General features: G+C 38.7%; 1 protein-coding gene across 1 annotated transcript in view; it reads left to right on the top strand.

Annotated features, from left to right (window-relative positions):
* sema3b (sema domain, immunoglobulin domain (Ig), short basic domain, secreted, (semaphorin) 3B) overlaps nucleotides 1–18,730 on the top strand; it is a 98,324-nt gene that overhangs the window by 26,666 nt on the left and 52,928 nt on the right. Inside the window, exons 3-4 of the mRNA XM_055165714.1 lie at nucleotides 8,933–9,090; nucleotides 13,944–14,006. Coding sequence (XP_055021689.1) covers nucleotides 8,933–9,090; nucleotides 13,944–14,006 — 221 coding nt within the window. The remainder of the gene's footprint in view (nucleotides 1–8,932; nucleotides 9,091–13,943; nucleotides 14,007–18,730) is intronic.

Below are 18,730 nucleotides of genomic sequence, written 5' to 3'. Positions count from 1 at the left end.
GGTTAAATGAAAAAAAGTACCACCCTACAGTCGAGCGAACGAATCCTAACGCTGCGAGGTCAGACAGTTTTTATGAAGTGAAACCGGTGTGGTATAGGATTTTGACCCCGCGGTGAGGTGACCCCGGGGTCAACAGACCATGTAGTATTTTGACCCCAGGGTCAGAATCCTATTATGGTATGTTGACCCCCCGTATAGAATATTGACCCCCTATGAAAATCTATATTTTATTAATAAAGAACTTGAATTCTATAGAAAAAATTTGAATATTAATACTATATCTGCAAATTAAAACATATTGACATATTTAAAAGTGTTTTCTGAAGAACTCAGATTCATTTTTTATATCAATTATAACTTTTGAATATTAAAAATGACTTAGTTGTTTAAACATATTTTACTGAAAATGAGATAAGTAGTTATTAATCAAGTGATGTCTAATGATTTGGAATCTTGTTAAAATAGACAGGGGTGATCAGCTGAGTTGTTAAATAGATGATAGAAGATTTGTTAAATGGTTTCTGTAATCAATAACTTCACTTAAAATGACATGTGGATTTTCTGAACATAGCAAACTAAAAACCATAACAATGTAAAATACAATATAAAAAGTGACAAGATTGTTATGTATATGCAATTTACATTTACACAAAATACAAATACAGACGAATCCAAAGTTCAAAAACTCATCAGAATCCATCTTGTGAGGCTCCAGCTGCTGCAACTGGGCCCAACGTGTGGATCAGGGAAGCGTGTTTGTACTTTTCTCTGTACTGGATGTAACAAAGGCTGAACTGAGCCATCCCCGGATTTACTATTTTGTCCGACCGATGTCAGACGTCAGCTGCACATCTCAGCGTGGATCTTGCGTAGATCCCTAAAACCCGGTGAACATCGGTTTATTTGTGACCCCGCGTTTTATTGCTGGTGTCGTCTTAGTTTGTCTGAAAACACAGCAATTTGTTCATTTCAGTTCAGGACAATCCTTCCAATAAAATCCATTTATTGTGAGTTTAATTGTCCCCACCCATAAACTCTGACATCAACCCAAACATGAACCAGAACTGGGTCATTTTGTCTGGGCTTCTTTGGGGCAATTGTGGCGTGGTGGGTTAACTGTTCACTAGACCTGTCACGATAACAAATGTTGAAGCACGATATATCACTACAGAGGAATATTGTGATAAATGATAATAATAAAATAACTTTATACCATTGGCACAAAGCAGAATGATCCCAGTAAAGCAGTTTCATTAAAAGACCTGAACTCCAACAAATAAATCGCAGAATGAACCAATAATTAGCCATAGAAGTTATTTATTCAACCCTCAACAGCTTAAATCTTATCGTATTACCAAAAAAAAAAAAGGCAAAAATCTCTCTACTAGTGCAAAGAAAATGTACACACAACAAATACTGAGCCCCAAAATATATAGTCCAGTTTTCATTTATTGGTGCTTTTCAGATTTTAGAGTGAGATGACGTCATACTCTCAATTAATAACATTGTACTTTGCCATGAAATACAGTATATAAAAGGTGAATTCAAGAATACTGGACTTGGTGATTTCTATTCTTGACTAGATCCAAGAACTCGCAGTATGACAAAGAAAATCTGCAATCTTTAACAATATTAATTTTAGCTGCTGCCATCTGCATTAACCCCTTAACGCCTGAATTTATATAGATGTATATAAAAAATGTTTTGTGTGTGTTTTTGTCTTTAAGTAGATGGTAAATTAAGTTGAGATGATTAATTTGACTCTCACAAAAAAAAAAAAAAAAGAAATTTGGGTATGTTACAAATTTGCCACAACTAGAAAAGGTTCCTAAAAAGGTCCTGTATATGCACTAAATGGTCTTGGGGGAATGCAGCCGCTCTCTCTCGGCTTATATCTTGATCCAAATGATTTGTTGTATATTTGTGACAGTCGGCGTCATATATTACTGGCCAATAAAATGTTGTGATGTCATCTGAAACCCAGCAATTGAGTATTAGCCAGGCTGGCGTCACGTAGTGCCTCTGCTCAATTTAATTTCTGTCCAGAGACTAGGTCAGGAATCAGAATATACTAGACCAGGGGTGTCAAACATACGGCCCAGGGGCTGGATTCGGCCCTCCAAGACCTTTAATCTGGCCCTCGGCTGATTTTCTACTAAAATATTTTAATTATATTTTCTATAAAAATATTGGTAATTTTCTGCGTCGCTGAGCATAGCAGCGTCTCCAGTGTCTCTGTACGTGGCCCCTCCCACCAGAGCAGCACAAATGAAGACTTGTCTCTTTCCAAACGCTCTTAAAGGACGATCGTTTTGACTGTTGACCGTGACACCCTCATCAGAAAAATGTCCAAAATAAAAAATGTGCACACAGAGTGCAGGATTTTCCAAGAAAAATTCTTATTATTCCTATTTGCATACGGTTATTGTTGTGTATATATTGTTATTGTTAAAACTTTGTGTTGAAATTGAATTTTTCTTAAAGTTTCAGGTTGTTCATAATATTATAATATTTTGTAAAAGAAAGAGTTCATCAATTAAAAAAGATTTCTGTAACAGATTTGTGTTTCTCTGCACAAATATTTAAACTTATTGTTATTTTTAAGGTATATATGACGTGAGTTTTCTGATCCGGCCCCTTTGGGATCACAGTCGGTTGGATATGGCCCCTGGACCAAAAAGTTTGACACCCCTGCTTTAGACAGTTTGCAAGAACCCCAGAAGTGCGAGTTTGGGCACCAGCCAATCAGCGAAGAGCCATACTTTCTGTGTTGGCAACGATTCCCAAGATCGAGGATTTAAAGCCGGAACAAAGAGAATGTTTGGTGAATTTTATCAAGGGGAAAGACGTTATTGCCCTTCTTCCTTCAGGATTTGGGAAAAGCTTAATATACCATTTAACCCTGTTGGCGGCGCATTACAGACGTCATGACCAAACAGCAGCGATGGGTTAAATAAAAAAAGTACCCGCCTACCGTCGAGCGAATGAATTCCAGCACTGCAATATGAGCATAAGTCAAATAGTAATTATGGTGACAGGCCTAGCGCTCACCCACCGGGCATGAGGTAATTAGTTCAAGCATTGCGGGACTGTTGGTGTGTCATTTGGCAAGGCACCCGTAGCATCACCATAACCAGAGTATAAAGTAACATGACGTGGGCCACCGCTGGACCAGTTTGCTGCGGTTTCCTGGATTTAACAATAGGGATGTAACAATCACGCTGAGGATATTCCATAACTGTCACCAAATCATGCTGTTCTCTAGGCCAAAACTCCTCTACACAAAATTGAATATTTACCAAATAAAAATAGAAATGTTTTATTATATTTTTATATTTATATTTTTGCTGAAATCATGTTTTGTTTAGTTTTTTTGAACTTTTATTGCCACAAATCAATTCACATCAACAGTGTCCTGAGACCGGGCCTTCACACAATTTATATATTCACTTTTTTCCCCTTTTTTCCTTCTTCCCTCCCCCCTCACCCCTCTAGAAGAAGAAAAGAGAAAAAAATAAAAATAAAAATAAAAACATAAAAAAATAAGGCATATTAGGGCATATGTGTCTTATTTCAAAAAGTCAATAACTGGGCTCCATTTCTTTTCAAAAGTTGGCACCTTGAGCTGTAGTTGAGCCGTTAACAGTTCCATTGTATAAACTTGTCTGATTTTTTTATTTCCACTGATCAACAGTTGGTATTTCAGGTTTCAGCCAGTAGATCGTGATCATTTTTCTTGCAGTCATCAGAAGAAGATGCAGCAGAAAGCACTGATCATGAGAGAGAGAGAACATCAGGGAATATATCAAGCAGAAATATCTTTGTGTCCATCAACAGGTCCACAGCCAATATATTTTGTAGAACATCTTTAACATCAATCCAGAAATGTTTTATATCGGGGCAGTCCCAAAATATGTGAGTCTGGTCGCCCACAAGTCCACACTTTCTCCAACATTTATCACTAACACTACATTTTGAAATAAAAGTTTTGAGCGGGGTTCTAAATAATCTTAATTTGACCTTCCAGTCAATCCCCTGTTGAAATCATGTTTAAAGTATCAGAAATTGCGCCAAACTTTTAGACCGATTTCTCTCTACTTTGAGGTCATCCGTGTTTTAGTGCTCTCTACTTCCTGTCATTTTCAACACATTTTTCTACTTTTCTTCCCAAACTGCTTCTTGATTTGTGTTAAACTGTAATTTACATGTACAACAAATATTATCCCAACAAATTAAGCTGAAATTGAAGAATTGTCAAACCCAGAAGGAGCGAGCAAACAGAAACATTCAGTCAGTCTGCAACGCAAATGCGTATTTAACGATGACTTGTACAAGAAATTCCACACTTTCCGTTGCGTTCGGGACAAGTGTGAGTCCATGTGCACAGTGTATAAAGCAGCACATATGTTTCTGTGTCCAGTGGGAAAAATTTTGCCAGGTGAGAGTCGCTCGATGTCGATGACGAGTCCCCACCTCCCTCCCCCCGTACGGTGTCCTGGTTTTGACAAACGCAAATATGGTCACACTAACCTGTATTCACCTGAATCATGTCTTTTAATCTGACAGAAGCTGAACCACATCAGCGACACAAGAGCTGTAGTTTTATCTTCGCTTAGTTTATGCAAATTAGCGATGCGGTTTTAAGTTTCGTTTCTGTGAGAGTTGCGCAAAACTGAATTAAACACATTATAATGTCAAACAGGCTGATGTGGCTCTAGAGTCGTTACGGTTTATATGTCGTAAAGTTGAATTTATTTATGCAGATTAGTAGTGCAGATAGTAATAATAATAATGATCATTTTAATATAAAAACATTAATGATTAATCAATAATTGATCGTTAATTCTTCCGACGATCGATTAAGAAAATTTCATCGAATGCCCATCCCTAGTTCCATGTAATGTTTGTATTGTTTAATTATATGTTGTAGTTAAAAAAACAACAACAAAACCTGAGTCAGAAGGGGGATTTGAACCCAGGTCACCCATGTGAAAGTCCAGTGACTTTCCTGTTAATCTACCCAACTATCACTAGTGGTGAGAACTACAGCAGATGTTGAGGACAGTTACAAGTATCCTGGTATCCCACAAGTAAATGGCTCCTTGAAGAGGCAACAAGGAAACGAGCTACAGGATTTTGCAGAGTAAAAATCTTTTCACAGCCTGATGTATGTTCACTGTGATGTCAGTGGAAGAGTGATATGTCTTATGTTTTTTAAGGTTGTAATATTTGTAATATTTGCATTACTGTGTTTACCCCCATGCTGCCCAACACACACACACACACACACACACACACACACATATATACACAGACACACACACTGTGATCATTTTCTTTCTCACTCTCATAAACACAACACAGAAATCGAGTTTAAGGAAACAAACATCATTCACTTGTTTTTCTTTGATTCTGTGGTAAAAATGACCTTTGTCCAACACTTGTGAGGATATTGTGTGTGGGATTAGTGTCATATTCAGCTCTTGCAGGTTACAAAGTTTTATATGTTTCATGCTGCACATATTTACCAAAGATCTTATAACTGTTTTCACTGTCATATACAAATCTTTTAGGATTCAGATAAAACATGTTCAGATGGTGTATGATTTGTCTACACCTTTTCCATATGGGAAGAGTGTCTTTACAAAGGACACTGGTCTAAAATAGGATCCTGTAACAGTGTATAGAAACATTCAGACTTACTTGTCATCTCGAGGCACATTTTTCCACTGTTGACTGCCACTCCACACACTGTCAGCAGGTTGCGGCTTGTGTCTTGTGTCTATTGACTGATGTGGTGGTGCCGGGCAGTTGCTAAGTCTATAAAACAAACTTCTCCGCTGCTGTTTGTGAGTAAGTTTAGAGCCACGTGAACCACAGAAGCAGACTGGAGGCGGGACGGGCACCAAACCACAGAGAAAGTGTAGAGCTTCGAAAACGACCGGCTAACTACTACCCGACTCTCCACAGCGCCTTTTTAGCTCCGTGTTGTCAGTGTGTCAATATTAATGATACACATTTCGGAGTTTTGTTTGGCTTCTTTTTTCAACTTCAAGCTTTTCGCCGTGTAGATGTTGCTGCTTCGTCTGGAATGTTTCACAGTACGGCATTAAACCTTTCTATCTTCATGGAGACCAAACCGGACCGAGTTACAGGTCAGATCTGTGGAGAGGCGACCACGCTCACAGTCAGAACGCCTGTTTTTCTAGGTATTTGTGAGCTGTAAAACCACCTGTAATTGAATAAATGTAAGTAGATCTGTTTAATGTCATACTGTGGAACATTCTAGCAGAGCAATGACATCTCCATAGAAACAGGTGATGGACCCACAACATAAAAGTTATACGTGCACCTTCAAAATCATTTTGCATTCATCTTTTTCATCTTCTATAAGGGTGTGCAAAAATACTGAAATATCGATTATTCGTATTGTTAAATGAGATGACACAGTATCGGTATCGTGGGCTGCTGTATCGATATCGTAAATGGTCACATTTTTCTATAGCGCTTTTCCACCTTCAAGGCACTCAAAGTACTTTACAACAAGGAACCACTCACCCATTCACACACCAGTGTACGCAGACACTGTGGGCAAGGTGGGTTAAGTGTCTTGCCCAAGGACACAACAACAGCATTCATCTGTGGGAGTTGGAATCACACCAGACAACCTGTGGGTCAGTGGATCTGATCGCTCAACCTGTGATGTTTTATGTTGAGAAATGGATTCGATCCACCAACCTTCAGATCAGTGGGCGAATGCTCTACCAACTGGGCTACTGCCGATATATCGCCAAGAGTATTTTTTGGTATATTGTACCAAATAATTTTGTTACATCTCAAAAAATTAGAATATCATGAAAAAGTTATAATATTTTTGGTCACTCAGTTCAGAAATCCAACCCATATATTATATAAGAAGATGTACTGATTGGAGATGTTTTGAGATGTACTAGTATGTGTATTTTTGCTTTCTGAAAGTGTTTTTGAATGGGATGGAGTGGTTGAAGTGGCTGCTGGCTCTGCTGCTGCAATCGAGCATAATAAAGAAATAGAGGGATAGTGTCCAATTACGATACAGTGTTCAAGTTGACTAGATAATGGGCTCTGGTCTGGTCCGCATCATGAGTGTGTGATAATCAACCGTGTTTAAAAAGTCCCAGAATAAACAAGCCTCAGGACTCAGCTTTGAACGCTCTCTGATACAGCTTTGTTAAATCACTGGCCTCAAGTGTTTAATTAGAAAAAACATCCTGTGCGCAGCCTTAGTACTGAAGAAAAAACATGAAAAATAAAGGTGCACTGTGTAACATTTCTAGTGAAGGGTCCACTACCTGCTTGTCTCCGTGGAAATTATATTGCTTTGTCTAGAATGTGCCGTAGTATAGATTAAACATATCTATAAGCAGGCAACATCAACTATTTACACAAAGAATTACCATATTTTTTGGACTATAAGGCGCACTTAAAATCCTTAAATTTTCTTAAAAATCAACAGTGTGCCTTATGTATTAATTCTGGTTGTGCTTACTGACCTTGAACCGATTTTATGTGGTACACGGCGCTCAAAAATCTGTCAAAATGTTTTAGTACAACTTTGGTAAACTATGAAGCTACATTGCTTGATGGATTGACAGAGCATTATGGTTACTGTAGTTAGGAGCTTTGCAGAGTCCGACAGAAACTGACCCCATCAGCGCACAAGGAGCAAGGTGTTTTTTCAGCGCTTTTAGTTTATGCAAATTATTCATGTGGTTTTGTTTCTGTAAAATGTAAACAAATGTGCCCAAAGCTGCATTAAACACATTATTAATCAATGTATATTTGAGTCCTCCTTGTAGGAAATAAAAAAACAAGCGCAATCAGAGATAGCAACCTGGTCCTCCATGATGCATCGGTGGGGACAGTTCATCACCATGGAGGCATACCCTGCCTTATCCTATCCCCGGTTATGTGTGTGCCAACTTGGATGAATATTTTAGCCCAGCAGATGGTTCAGAAATTGCCGAAATTGCCGATCCTTTATAATGGCATGACCTTTCAATTGACTTGTGTGAAATCAAATGACCTCGGATTGTCACCAAACTTTTTTTTTTGCGGCATCGGGCACAGGGGCTTGACCCACGTACCAAATTTGGTGACAATCGGTCCATAAATGGTGGAACCATCACGGGTGGACAGACACAGACACACAGGGTGAATACAAAACCTGGTCAAACCTTTGGGGACCAGGTGACAAACTTAAATTATCCACCCACATTCACTTTCATAATACACATTCACCAAGACAGGGAGGCAACGCCGGGCGAATTACGCCACGATCTGCCAATGGATCGTGGACGCCTGGGCTAAGGGATCAGTCTCAATTGTCGTCCATTTGTTTTGCTTAATGCGCCTTATAATCCGGTGTGCCTTATGTATGAAAACAGACTAGAGAATTTAACATTACTGATATTATGCTTTATAATCTGGTGCGCTTTATAGTCCAAAAAATACGGTACTGTACAGTATTTTAAGCAACAGAAAAACCCTTAATGAATAAATGCTTGATGTATATGTTTTATATCATACCATAGAACATTCTAGGCAAAGCAATAACATCTCCATGGAGACCAGTACTGTAGGTAGCAGACCCTCCACCAGAAAATAATGTTCAGGTCTTGTACTCAAATACACATTGTCAAGAGAGGTATGAGGCTGATTTTCTAATTTAGCTGGTGGTTCAATCCCTGGTTGGTTGGTGGTTGAAGAACAAAATGTACAAACTATAAAAGTAATAGTCTAGATGTATTGGTAGTGCGGTGGTGTACTTCGATTTGATTTCTGCCAAATATCAATCCTAAAATGTCTCCTACTGCTTCACTCCTCTCTCTGACCTCCTCTGAAATTTCATTAAAGTTGTGTCATTAATCTCTTCTCCCTCCTTCTGACTCAGAGCTGCAGCAGTTCCACGGTGTTCGGCGTTTCGACCTGGACAGATCGTGCTGTTTCGGGGCGTTGCTTTTAGACGAGGAGAGAGGCCGGCTCTTCGTGGGTGCCAAGAACTTCCTGCTCTCACTGTCTCTGGACAACATCGCCAAACAGGAACACAAGGTACAGTTTACATATCGTCATTAAAATACAAGCTTCAAGTGCGTGTGAGAGGGTCTGATGATTCACAACTTTTTACTTAATTTGGTAGAATAAAACTGTTGTAAATATAAATTTTAGTTTCACACCAATCGAGAAGTAATATGCAAAGAAAAGTTGATAAATATGTTGAAATTTTCAGGAAGTAGAGAAAGAGAGAGTCCCACAATCTAAAAGTTTGGCACAATTTACACACAAGAGACATATTTTTCTGATACTTTTAAAAACTTATTATACTTACATAACAAAATAGAGGTGTTTTCTTATATTTTATTTGTCAAATATTAATTTCTGTGTGCATTAGAGGAGTTTTGGCCCTGTGTACAGCATGGATGCAAGATAAAAGTTACTGAATTCCCTAGCGTGATGTGATTATTTCCAAACAGGTAGTAAAATTTTAAACCTAAAAATTGCCAAACTGCAAAAAGAGAAGTAAAATCTTTGTAGTAAAAATCTTAACTGTGTTTTAGTGCAATGAGTTGTCCAACATGTCAGGTGCACTGCGTAACATTTGTAGTGAAGGGTCCACCACTTCACTTCCTCCATGGAAATATTATTGCTTTGTCTAGAATGTTCTACAGTAGACATGCACATGCACCGCTAATACTACTACTACTAATACTACTACTACTACTTTGATGAACTTGTATCTAAGAAGAGATGGCAAGTATTTGTATCTGCTTTGGACCCATGTGCATCAGAGTAAATCACAGTCTAGCAAATTGATCTTAGATGAATGTTTTCCTTATGATTTTTGACTGTTCATAGTTGAAAGTTTGGATTTTCATTGAAGTAAGTTGTTATTTTTGACTGGTTGAGTTGGCTTGTTTTCCTTATATTGATGCTTAGGTTGATTTTCAAAAGCCATAAACCCTTTTATTTAGTTGCTTGAAGGACATCAAAAGTTGGGTCAGGTGAGGGAGTGTATATTTTGTCCAAACAGGTGACATTGTAATAGCAGGATGGATAAAGATGGGTAAAGATTGTGAGAAGAAGATTGTGTTGGTTTTCTTTGTAAATAAAAATAGACTGTGGTGTGGACAATGTTAACTAAAACTAGTAGCTACTTTTGGGGCATTATTCTGATTTAGATAATATTTCTTGACAATCCAGACACGTGCTAAATACTTAAAAGAAACAAATTTGCTGCAACACAAAACTGCAAAAAGATCACATACCATTTTTGAAAATTAGACTCCAAGTTCTTTCTATTTTTGATAGTTCTAGCTGTAAATTATTTTAATTTGTCATATTTTCTAAACTTTCTGTTCCAATAGTATGACCCAAATACTCTAGGGCTAGATGCCTGGACCAGATTTGCATCTCCAAAACCTCTTGTGGGTCATTTTCTGTCTCTAACGACCCAAAGAGCCACATGAGGAGTGAAGTCTGGCTTGTGTGGTCAGATCCAACAGAAGAGCCACTGTACCTCAAATTACATAGCTGCGAGATTATCAGTGTTTTGGATTTCACCTGTCAGTGGTCGTAATATAATGGCTGGTTTATGTTGTCTCTAGTATTAACACTGGCAGGATTGTATGGAGCTTGTCACAAAAGTCCATTGTCTCTCAAATGTTGGACAGTAAGTTCCCTCTGGTACAGTGGAGCTGGCATTTCACTGTGAACTGTGATGTCATGAGTCTGTTGAAAAGAGGCTTCAACAAGTGATATTTACAGTGCTATAATATGGAAACTATGCATTTATCTCTTTAAAGGACCTGTATTCTGCTATTCTGATCTATGTTACAATGTTGTTCCCTCGTCACAAACATATCTGGAGTTGTGTTTTGTTTCAGTCACACATGTTCAACTCACAAACCCTGCATATTTAGGCTGAGTTCTTCTCTCAAACAAAAAACACTCTGTTCCACCTTCAGATGTGATAATGCGGTAATACACAAAGTGGTCCACTGTGTTTTTAAACTCCATACACGCTCACTAGATTCATTTGGATAATTTCAGTCCTGGAAATGCCCATCTCTAGTGAATTAAAGGCAAAAGGAGCTGCTGACTTGAAAACTACTGCTCCATGACATGACAAGGTGGAAAAGAGCGTTATGAACTTGATGGAAACAGACTAATAGTAAAGAATTACTTAAAGGTGTGTGAATGAAATCAAACACGAGGTGTACTCAGGGATATTGACGATGAGGTAACAACATACACTATTCTAACGTGACTTAAAGCTCTCAAGAGTCAATTATGCGCAATAAACGACCTTTAAAGGGGACGTTATGCAAAATCAATATTATTATATTATTATTATAACAGTGTTCCCTCACCTTCCTGTTTGCGTAATCCTGTACTATATTGCATTTGAGGTTTGAGAACTCAGAAATTTTTGTTTTCACCTAACCCTTATCTCCACCCACTTCTCTTTACTTGGTTGAGACAAAAAAATGATGATTTTGAGTGTAAAATGTAATGTTGCCACTTTTCAACAATAAAAACACTTATGACAGTGACAATGTACTGCTTGCTACAGTGAAATGCCCTGGCATCCCATGGCGCTCATACCCCTAAGGATAGCTTTAATAGCTATTATTTTGTACCAACCATAAATTACATAAGACTTGCAGTAATCTTGTATTACCTTAATCTATAATAAGGCAGATGGCAGTTCCTTATGTGCACAAAGTGCTCTTATTTTTCACTGAGCCTCTGCCTCCCAAAATGTCTGTGCACGCCACTGATCAAAAATATAAATAACACATGAATGTGGTAAACAAAAACTAAAGTCATATTTTTTGTTTTGACATGATGAACGTGTGTACCAAATTTTGTGGCTCTATGACAGGCATGTCCAAACTACGGCCCGTGGACCAAATGCGGCCCTCGAACAAATTTTTCTTGGCCCTCGGGCTTCCAGGTGATTTGGACCAAATTACCTTGCATCAATTAAAAATGAACTTTTTACAGCAAGTTTTTTTTTTTTATCTACTTTGATAAAGCCAATATTTAAGATTTAATGTGTGGTTTTGGGGATTTTAGAGTGAATAAGGACTGATGGCTCATTCCAAAGTGTTAAACATGCACATATTTCAATTTTTCACTGTATTGAGCACCAGTCTACGGCCCTCGATCGGCCCTCTGCTTCATCTGTGTTTAGAAATGTGGCCCTTGATGAAAAAAATTTGGACACCCCTGCTCTATGACAAAATGTATTTTGACTTTTGCTGGTGGTGCTGTCGCGCATCTACAGCTGCAAAGAAGGTCTGAGGAGGTCCTCGATGGTGCCGCTGGATTTGTCGGGGTGGGTGAGCCTCAGTTTGTTGGGCAGAATGGGGTATTTGGTTCTGTATGGCAGTTTTCTCCCATGTATTTTCTTTAACGAAATGGGAGGAGGAACCGGCTGATGGTGCAACACTGTAAGCTCGTCCGGACGGAGCTTTGGAACCTCACTCCGGTTCATGTGAGCTTGTTCCTGCCCCATCTCTGATCGGGAAGAATCAGAGGCAGTTTCAGAGGTTCTGACTTAACTTTATCATTGGAAGTTTCATCCAAGATAATCAGCTCAGGGACTTTGATGGGAGAGTGAGCTTTTCCTGTGTGACTTCAGGAGGATTTGTTAAAACCACTTTGTTGGCAGTTGTGGTCAGAGTCACAGGGAGAGCAGATGTCACAGACACCCTTCGCCTTCGTGGTAGCATTTTTTCAGGCCTGCCTGGAGGGGGCCTTGGTTTGAGGGTCTCGTGAGCTTGTGCCTGCCCCCATCTCTGATCAGGAAGAATTTGAGTCAGTTTCAGAGGTTCTGACTTAACTTTATCATTGGAAGTTTTGTCCAAGATAATCAGCTCAGGGACTTTTTTGGGAGCAGTTGGTGGGAGAGTGAGCTTTTCTTGTGTGACTTTAGGAGGATTTGTTAAAATCATTTTGTTGGCAGGTGTGGTATTAAAAGTATTGATCAGCAGTAAAGCAGTTTCACTGCATTGTGATTTTAAATGATCTTCTATGGACGCATATTTGCATGTGTGTGTATTTGCATGTGTGAATGTGTGGCCAAATTGCCTGAAAAATAATGGGAATTGCACAATGACTGGACTGTGTAATATTTTGGACAGTGCAATAATGGGAACAGTGTAAATAGTGGAGTGTGCAATAATGGGAACAGTGTAAATAGTGGAGTGTGCAATAATGGGAACAGTGTAAATAGTGGAGTGTGCAATAATGGGAACAGTGTAAATAGTGGAGTGTGCAATACTGGGAGTTGTGCAATGAATGGAGGGTGCAATATTTTATTGTCTGACCTGCTGTGATCCCAGCACCTTGGGACAATGGATGGAAATTTGCCTTAGGCTACAATCCGGTGTGTTTACATTCATGTTGTGTCATGTTTGTTCATTGACATGCTCTGTCCCAATCAAATAAATCAATAAATCAATAAACAAAGTAATCCCTGCATCTTAAACTGAACTGGAGAAATTTGCTGGTTAAAAGTCCTGTTTATTTGTCAATTTCTTCACAAGACATACAAAGGAATAGAAATTGGACCTCCACAAAATCAGCGTTTTTTGAACAGTATTGCTGTTTATAAATTTTAAAAAGTAAAATGACATTACTTTTGTTACCTCATGATTTCACTTACAATACTAATCACCTGAAAATCATAATATGTCCTTTTAAAATACAGAAACAAAATATCAAGTACATATGTTATTTTTATGAAGCAGTTTGCTATGGGTGAAGTTTTTTATTTCTTCATTTTTGTCTCTTTTGTTTATGACTTACATTTTAATTTCATTTGTTTTGGGAGTGGAGGGCTATGCTACGCTATGCCAATAGAAAAATAATATGTGTTTTTCCTCTTGTGTTTTCAGATCTACTGGCCTGCTCCGGTGGACTGGAGGGAGGAGTGTAACTGGGCGGGAAAAGACATCACTGTGAGTATATAATAGATTACTTACATAAGTCTGTAATCTATAAAAGTTAGAGCTAGTAAAAGTTTTTTACTAGCTTTATCTCTGCGCCAATGTCATAAAAACGAGTGATATCGTAGTAATATATCAGTTATACTGGACTCCAGTTTTGTTTGTTGTCAGCAGTCCATAGAGATGAATGGATAATATATTTAAAGTATAACATAAGAGCTGCACAACAAACTGCTTAGTCACTACAGTAAAAACATTGTCACACTAGTCAGGATTGATCACTGACTCATGTTTTGTTTACATCTTAAAAGTGCTTTGTGTAATTCTTCTTGTGGAGGGTCCATCCAATGTTTTTCTCCATGGAGATGTTATTGCTTTGTTCTGGAATGTTTCACAGTACGGCATTAAACCTTTCTATCATTATGCAGACCAAACCGGGCCAGGTTACAGGTCAGATCTGTGAAGAGGCTACCCTACCTGTTTTTCTAGGTATTTCTGAAGTATAAAATTGTAATTGTAACCTGTAATTGAATAAATGTAAGGTAGAGCTGTTTAATGTCATACTGTGGAACATTCCCATATCCACAGAAACAAGCAGGTGACGGACCACCAGCCAAAAAGGTACATAGTGCACCTTTAAGATCTCCATTAGCGTGGTTAACAAATACACATTTTTTAACTTAACAGGATTAATGTGCAATACAGATTTCAGTAGTTCACTAATGACAAACCTAGCCTGATTCATCAGCTGGTTTCACTTTGTGGAAACCGTCTGACCTCGCAGCGTTACAATTCGTTTGCTCAACGGAGGGGCACTGTTTTTATTTAACCAATTGCTGCTATTTGGTCTCGATGTATGTAATGCACCACTAACAGGGCTAACTGGTATATTAAGCTTTTTCCAAATCTCATAGGAAAAAGGGCAATAACGTCTTTCCCCTTGATAAAATTCTCCAAACATTCTCTTTGTTCCGGCTTTAAAGGTTGTATAGAGGATTTTTAAAGAGAAGAGAAATACAGCGACAGTCCCACCTTCCTCCTCCACAGCTCCCTCAGTAGAAACACCTCCTCCCGCCTCGTTACTCTAGAAATCACACTTGTTTACATCCAGTGCAGGTTCAGAATTACTGTTGAATTGACCTGTCTAGAAGTAATTTAGCGACTTACTGACTGGCGCATGAGTTTTTAGACCCTTCGTCTGCTTCAGTCGCCAAACCGCTGGAAGGAATCTCCAAGAATCACCTCAGTTTGTCTTCGCTCCTTTTCCCCTTCTTCTCTTCTTCTTTCAGCGACCTCAAAAACTGACATTCTACTGCGGCGAACTGGTCGTGGATTCTCGTCCGACATTGCAACAAAGTTTGTGTGAATTGCGAGGAAGCTACAGTTTGAAAAAGCCTCTAAGAACCGCTGCATAAACCACGTAATCCCTGCACGCTGACGAGTCAGTTACACAAAAAAACGTAGGAAGTTTGATTGACAACCTAACAGCCAATAGAAAATGAGGGAGCCTTGTTGTCTATTGGCTGAAGTTTATTTGGCCTCACTACATCCACAGTTGACAGATTTTCATTCTTTTTTTTTTTTTTTTTTTGGTCATCATAATTACAAGGCTGCTGCATCTCTATAATGGTATTTTAAACTTTCATTGACAGTTTGAAACTGAAAAAAAAAAATCCTCCATACAACCTTTAAATCCTCGATTTTGTGATTCTTGCCAACACAGAATGTATGGATGTATGGCTCTTCGCTGATTGGCTGGTGCCCGGACTTGCACTTCCAGGGTTTTTATGCACTGTCTGGTGTGTTCCGGTTTCTGACCTAGTTGCTGGAGAGAAATGAAATTGAGTGGAGGCACTAGGTGGCACCAGGCTATGGCAAACCCCCATTTTTATACAATATTTTGAACACAAACTAGTTGTAGCTTCTTCACCAGTTCAATTCCACATCAGTATTGATACTTTGCAGCTGATGTCAACAACATATTTCGAGGTTTTGTGATGCTAACTGGAGGCACTACTCTGTTAGAAACTCTGTTACTCAAATTAGACTTAATCTGAACTTTATTTTAACACAGTCTGACCAGAAAGAACTGATTTAGCTGAAACTACAACAGGTGAGCTAATGTGTACGATTAAACAGGGCTGGGTATCATGAAGAAGTTGCCGACACGATACATACCTCGATACACGGGCCACGATACGATACATACGATACATACGATACATACCTCGATACACACGATACGATACATAGATACATAGGCCACGATACGATACATACCTCGATACATAGGCCACGATACGATACATACCTCGATACATAGGCCACGATACGATACATACCTCGATACATAGGCCACGATACGATACATACCTCGATACACGGGCCACGATACGATACATACCTCGATACATAGGCCACGATACGATACATACCTCGATACATAGGCCACGATACGATACATACCTCGATACACGGGCCACGATACGATACATACCTCGATACATAGGCCACGATACGATACATACCTCGATACATAGGCCACGATACGATACATACCTCGATACATACGGGCCACGATACGATACATACCTCGATACACGGGCCACGATACGATACATACCTCGATACATAGGCCACGATACGATACATACCTCGATACATAGGCCACGATACGATACATACCTCGATACATAGGCCACGATACGATACATACCTCGATACACGGCCACGATACGATACATACCTCGATACATAGGCCACGATACGATACATACCTCGATACACGGGCCACGATACGATACATACTCGATACATAGGCCACGATACGATACATACATCGATCATACCACGATACATCAATACTCGATACTACACAGTCTTTGATAAATCTTCGATACATAGTCATATGAACACATACCATCTCAAAACAGTGAAAATGTCAACGATAATGCATACAATACCTCTGAATAACAAACAACTGTAGCGCTGTAACAAAATAATTTAGTAAAATATACCACAGTCTCTCACATATACAATTACAGCAGTTTTTTTCAGTTGCTCACACATCATTTTTGTTTTTGTGTTTTCTAATGTGTGCGTCGTGTCACCATGGTAACGCTGAACAATCCGCCAATAGAGATTCATGTAGAAGACCCCCAGCAATATGTCACTGCAAAGTATGAATAGATATCTGTTATAATGAGTTTATAATGAGGTTTCTATATTAGTTTTAGAATCACTCTGTTTCTAGGTATATGTACTTTTAACAAGCTTAGTATAAAAGCAAAATCCAAGTTGTGTTATATAAGATTTTCATAATAGTCCAGTTATTAAGTAAACAAGGAAGAACACAACGTGATCAGCCCAGGGTCAAGCACGTCTGATTCTGCAAATTCTCTTCATCTTTAGTGACGCCTCCTTCTCCAAACACGAGCTGATATCCCTGCAGCTGTTCAGTAATCCTGCAATTTAGATTCTGAAAAATGAAGAATCTGAGTGATACATTTAGGATTGTAAAATGTCACGTAGCCACTTTTCGACAATAAAAATACTTAAATGTTAATCTGTTGCTTGCTACCACCCATTGCTCGTGGTTGGAGGTGCGCAAAAATATCAAAATATCGATATATTGTATTGTTTATTGTGATGATACAGAGTCAATATTGTAGGCTGCTGTATCGATACATCGCCAAGAGTATTTTTTGCTATATTTTATTTAATTATTTTGTTACAGCGCTACGTTTTTTTAGAGGAAGGAAACTTGTTTATGCGACACATTTGACATTTTCTCTGTTTTGATGAGTAAAAATGCGTGTTTCATTTTCACTTTGCACAAAAAGTGATTTAACAAAGACTTTTAGTGTCACAGCCATGATTTAGCCTTTATTTTTGTTGAACCGTATCGAATCGCTTTGAAACATATCGTATCGAACTGAAAGCTGGTAAAGCCCGTAAATCCACTCATTGCTTGACACTAAAACAGGTCTAAAACCAGGTCTAAACCAGGTCTAAACCAGGTCTAAACCAGGTCTAAAACCAGGTCTAAACCAGGTCTAAAACCAGATCTAAAACCAGATCTAAACTAGGTCTAAACCAGGTCTAAACCAGGTCTAAACCAGGTCTAAAACCAGGTCTAAACAGGTCTAAACCAGGTCTAAACCAGGTCTAAAACCAGGTCTAAAACCAGGTCTAAACCAGGTCTAAACTAGGTCTAAACCAGGTCTAAAACCAGGTCTAAAACCAGATCTAAATCCAGGTCTAAAACCAGGTCTAAACTAGGTCTAAACCAGGTCTAAACCAGGTCTAAAACCAGGTCTAAAACCAGGTCTAAATCCAGGTCTAAAACCAGGTCTAAACTAGGTCTAAACCAGGTCTAAACCAGGTCTAAAACCAGGTCTAAACCAGGTCTAAACTAGGTATAAAACCAGGTCTAAAACCAGATCTAAAACCAGGTCTAAACTAGATCTAAACCAGGTCTAAACCAGGTCTAAAACCAGGTCTAAAACCAGATCTAAAACCAGGTCTAAAACCAGGTCTAAACTAGGTCTAAAACCAGGTCTAAACTAGATCTAAACCAGGTCTAAACCAGGTCTAAACCAGGTCTAAAACCAGGTCTAAAACCAGATCTAAAACCAGGTCTAAACTAGGTCTAAACCAGGTCTAAACCAAGTCTAAACCAGGTCTAAACCAGGATTTAACAGGACTAAATCATGCTGTGTGGACGTGTCTCCTCC

The sequence above is a fragment of the Boleophthalmus pectinirostris genome, unplaced genomic scaffold (genome assembly GCF_026225935.1).
Source record: "Boleophthalmus pectinirostris isolate CB_2022bp ecotype Guang Dong unplaced genomic scaffold, ASM2622593v1 HiC_scaffold_8, whole genome shotgun sequence".
Lineage (NCBI taxonomy): Eukaryota > Metazoa > Chordata > Actinopteri > Gobiiformes > Gobiidae > Boleophthalmus > Boleophthalmus pectinirostris.
This window is presented reverse-complemented; position numbering and strand designations above follow the sequence as displayed.